Source organism: Acyrthosiphon pisum, unplaced genomic scaffold (genome assembly GCF_005508785.2).
Source record: "Acyrthosiphon pisum isolate AL4f unplaced genomic scaffold, pea_aphid_22Mar2018_4r6ur Scaffold_20960;HRSCAF=22641, whole genome shotgun sequence".
Classification (NCBI taxonomy): Eukaryota; Metazoa; Arthropoda; class Insecta; order Hemiptera; family Aphididae; genus Acyrthosiphon; species Acyrthosiphon pisum.
The window spans coordinates 837,101-840,346 of record NW_021770374.1 but is presented as its reverse complement, the minus strand read 5'-3'; the positions used below and the strand labels follow the sequence as shown (position 1 = coordinate 840,346).

Below are 3,246 nucleotides of genomic sequence, written 5' to 3'. Positions count from 1 at the left end.
GGATAATACACTTCCACCAAACCAGTTTACGTGCAACGTTTACATGCACTGTTAAACCCGATTTACCTCAAATCGAATTAATAATTTCATTTTTCCCTCCAATTTATTCTGTGATATTCCATTGATAACAATTTTTAGAACTTTGTTCAGTGTTTAATGTGTAGAATTTTGTTAAAATTCTATGAAGTATGTCTTCTTCTAACTATTTACAATTGTTACAAATGATGGAATTACTACGAATGAATTTAAAACAACAAAATAAAAGACGTAACAAACTGAGACGCTTAGTTATAAAAAAGCGAAGGGACTTCAAAATTAAGTTATGTGATGACTTGAAAAAAATGAATCTACATTATCGTCAACAATTACTTGATAGCTATAGATTAAGTATTGGACCTTTATTAAATGGACCACGTATAAGGAGTTTATGGATGAAAAAACGTTCTAGTGACTGGTGGCTGGAAATAGTTAATGTCCAGTTTAGAAAAGAAGACTGGATTGAAAATTTTCATATGACAAAAGAAACATTTGAAAAGATTGTCAAGTATGTTTCTATTAAATAAATAATATCTATTGTAAATTTGTAATTAATAGGGCTATAATACATTTAGAGAACTAACAATTCATCTGCAACCAAATTGTTTGCCTGTAAGAGCGCCTGTTGCAATTGACAAGAAAATTGCAATGACTATTTACAAATTGGCAAGTTGTTGTGAGTACAGGATAGTAGGAAATGCTTTTGGAGTGCACAAAAGCACAGTTAAAAAATGTTTTTACCAAGTGGTCAAAGCCATAAATACTGTACTTCTATCCAAGTATGTGAAGTTTCCTGATGAAAACGAAGCTTTACGTATAGCAAATGCTGTGGAAAAAAAAACTGGGATGGTACAGGTAGGTGTAAATAATAAACTATAGAGACAACTTTATATTGCACACTGATATACCCCTGATAATTTGCTAACTTTTATTTAAATTTAAGGTTATTGGTATGATAGATGGAACACACATTCCAATATTAGCTCCAGTTAATGGTAGATTAGACTACATTAACAGAAAAGGTTGGACCTCACTCATTTGCCAAGCAGTGGTAGATCACGAATATAAGTAATCAAACAAATTAAACATTTACTAATTTTGGTATAACTACTAATGTAATATACCTATAGAAATTGTGTGTACGACAATAGTCAATAACTATGATTCAATACTATTAACATCTCATTTAGGTATATTTATAACTATTATTTTTTAATAATTAGATTTACTGATATATGTTGCAAATTTCCGGGAAGTGTACATGATGCTGCTGTTTTAAAAAGCTCAAATTTATATAATTACGCTCATCAAAAAATACCTTCAATTAAAAAAAATATTGATGGTGTAGATGTACCTTATTTTTTGCTCGGTGATCCAGCATATCCACTCCTTCCATGGTTAATGAAAGGTATAATAACTACTTTTTTCTTAGACCAAAAATTGACTATATTATATATTATATTTATTTTAAGGATATACTGGTAGTGTAAGCATTGAGGAAGACAATTTCAACACATATTTAAGTTCGGCACGTATGGCAGTTGAAAATGCTTTTGGAAGGTTAAAAGGTAGATGGAGATGCCTACAAAAAAGGATTGATATTCACCATAGTTTTGTTCCATCTGTTGTATCTTGTTGTGTCACACTACACAATATTATTGAAATGGAGCATGATCATTTTAATACCACATGGTTAAGAAATGTTGAAGACTCAGATGTAGTTTACCCTCAGCCCTCAGCCCACAACCAGTGTAACAAATCGTAGAGACACAAGTTTAAATGTTGACGATATGAAGAAGATAAGAGAACATTTAAAAATGTACATGGTAAACAATTACCCATTGAGAAGTTCTTCAGTCAGGACATTATAATTCCTATTTTTTTTTTTTATACTTATATGATAATATATACTTTAAATATATGACAGATATTAATGATACCTAAGTATGTGTATTCTTTTTTTATTTAAATAAATTGTATTCTGTTCAGTCTCAATAGAAATATAATATTTTATACTCATACATTTATTTACCAAGTGTAAATAACACTGGTATTTAAATAAATTTCTACTGTTTTTGGCACCAACAATAAAAAAGTTGAAATGACGCCCCTGTTGTATACATGAGAAATAAAGTATGTTATTACCATTCAATGTATCTGAATCGATCCCATCAGCAAGGACACCTGTACCTGGTCTATGACCTAAAAGGGAATCAAGTTCTTCATAGTAAAGGCAAGTGATTCTATCAACACCACTGCGACTATTGTGCTTGACTACATTTTTATAAGCTACCTTCAGTGCTTTCCATTTGATACGGATCTAAAATTTATTTAACGAGACATATTAAATGACACATTGTAGTGTAGGTATATTATTATTATAATTTTTTCATATGTGCTATTATTTCACAATTTTATCTGATTGTGCATAAAGTGCAAAAGTAATTCTACTTTTAGGAATATTTATATTAATATTTTTTTTGAAATCTAGTATTATGACTATGCGTATATGCTGAAATAATAGGTACTGTTTAAACAAATAATAATTAAAGATTAGTAAATATTCATATAAAACTAAATATTTTTAATTCTTTATATAATAAAAAGTGGCTTGTTGAATAAGCAGTGCTCGAATTAGAGGGGGACGCAGGGGGACGGAGCTCCCCTTCTAATTTTTATCTTTTGTAGCGCACCCCTTCTTATATTTTTAATTTTCACGGGGGGATGGTACGTCCCCCATGTAAATTATTATTGAAAAACTTGTAAATCTATAGTGGAACCTTTTGGTGGCCGTCCCCTGGCCCCCGCCGACCATGTCATCTCTAGTCCATTTTTATAAGTCCTTTAGCACCCCTTCTTTTATATTTCCAATTCGAGCACTGTGAATAAGTATTTAATTAGTAAGTTGAATGTGGTCTCTAATTTAATGGTATGGGTTTTATAAGCAGAACCCCAGAAAGCAATAACGTGTTATACAATAGATTGTACTAACGCTTTGTAGACAATGGTCTTAAGTTTATCATTTAATATAGGTACAGTATTTATAGTTTTATAATTATACCTAGTGAAAGAAGTTTTGACTTACTTGATCAGCACTATAATGCAATCCATGTTCGACCATAGACTTTTCGATTGTTTTAAATATGTCAGAGTTCCTATATTTTGAATGATCCAAATGGCTTAAAATATGTTTTTCTTTAAATATATCCA

At 30.4% G+C, this 3,246-nt stretch overlaps 1 protein-coding gene across 1 annotated transcript; it reads left to right on the top strand.

Moving 5' to 3' along the window:
- Nucleotides 1-188: 188 nt before the first annotated feature.
- Nucleotides 189-1,801, top strand: LOC103309359 (protein ALP1-like). Its single transcript, XM_008184609.1, has 5 exons — nucleotides 189-544; nucleotides 612-891; nucleotides 980-1,104; nucleotides 1,260-1,444; nucleotides 1,509-1,801. The coding sequence occupies exons 1-5, from the start codon at nucleotides 189-191 to the stop codon at nucleotides 1,799-1,801; spliced, it is 1,239 nt and encodes a 412-aa protein (XP_008182831.1).
- Nucleotides 1,802-3,246: the final 1,445 nt, after the last annotated feature.

What these genes read in the sequence shown, in the direction of transcription:
- LOC103309359 (XM_008184609.1), top strand. Translation starts at nt 189, where the DNA reads ATGTCTTCTTCTAACTATTTACAATTGTTACAAATGATGGAATTACTA. An exon ending in GTGGTAGATCACGAATATAA is followed by an intron (nt 1,105 to 1,259) that starts GTAATCAAACAA and finishes TTTAATAATTAG; the next exon opens with ATTTACTGATATATGTTGCA. An exon ending in CCTTCCATGGTTAATGAAAG is followed by an intron (nt 1,445 to 1,508) that starts GTATAATAACTA and finishes ATTTATTTTAAG; the next exon opens with GATATACTGGTAGTGTAAGC.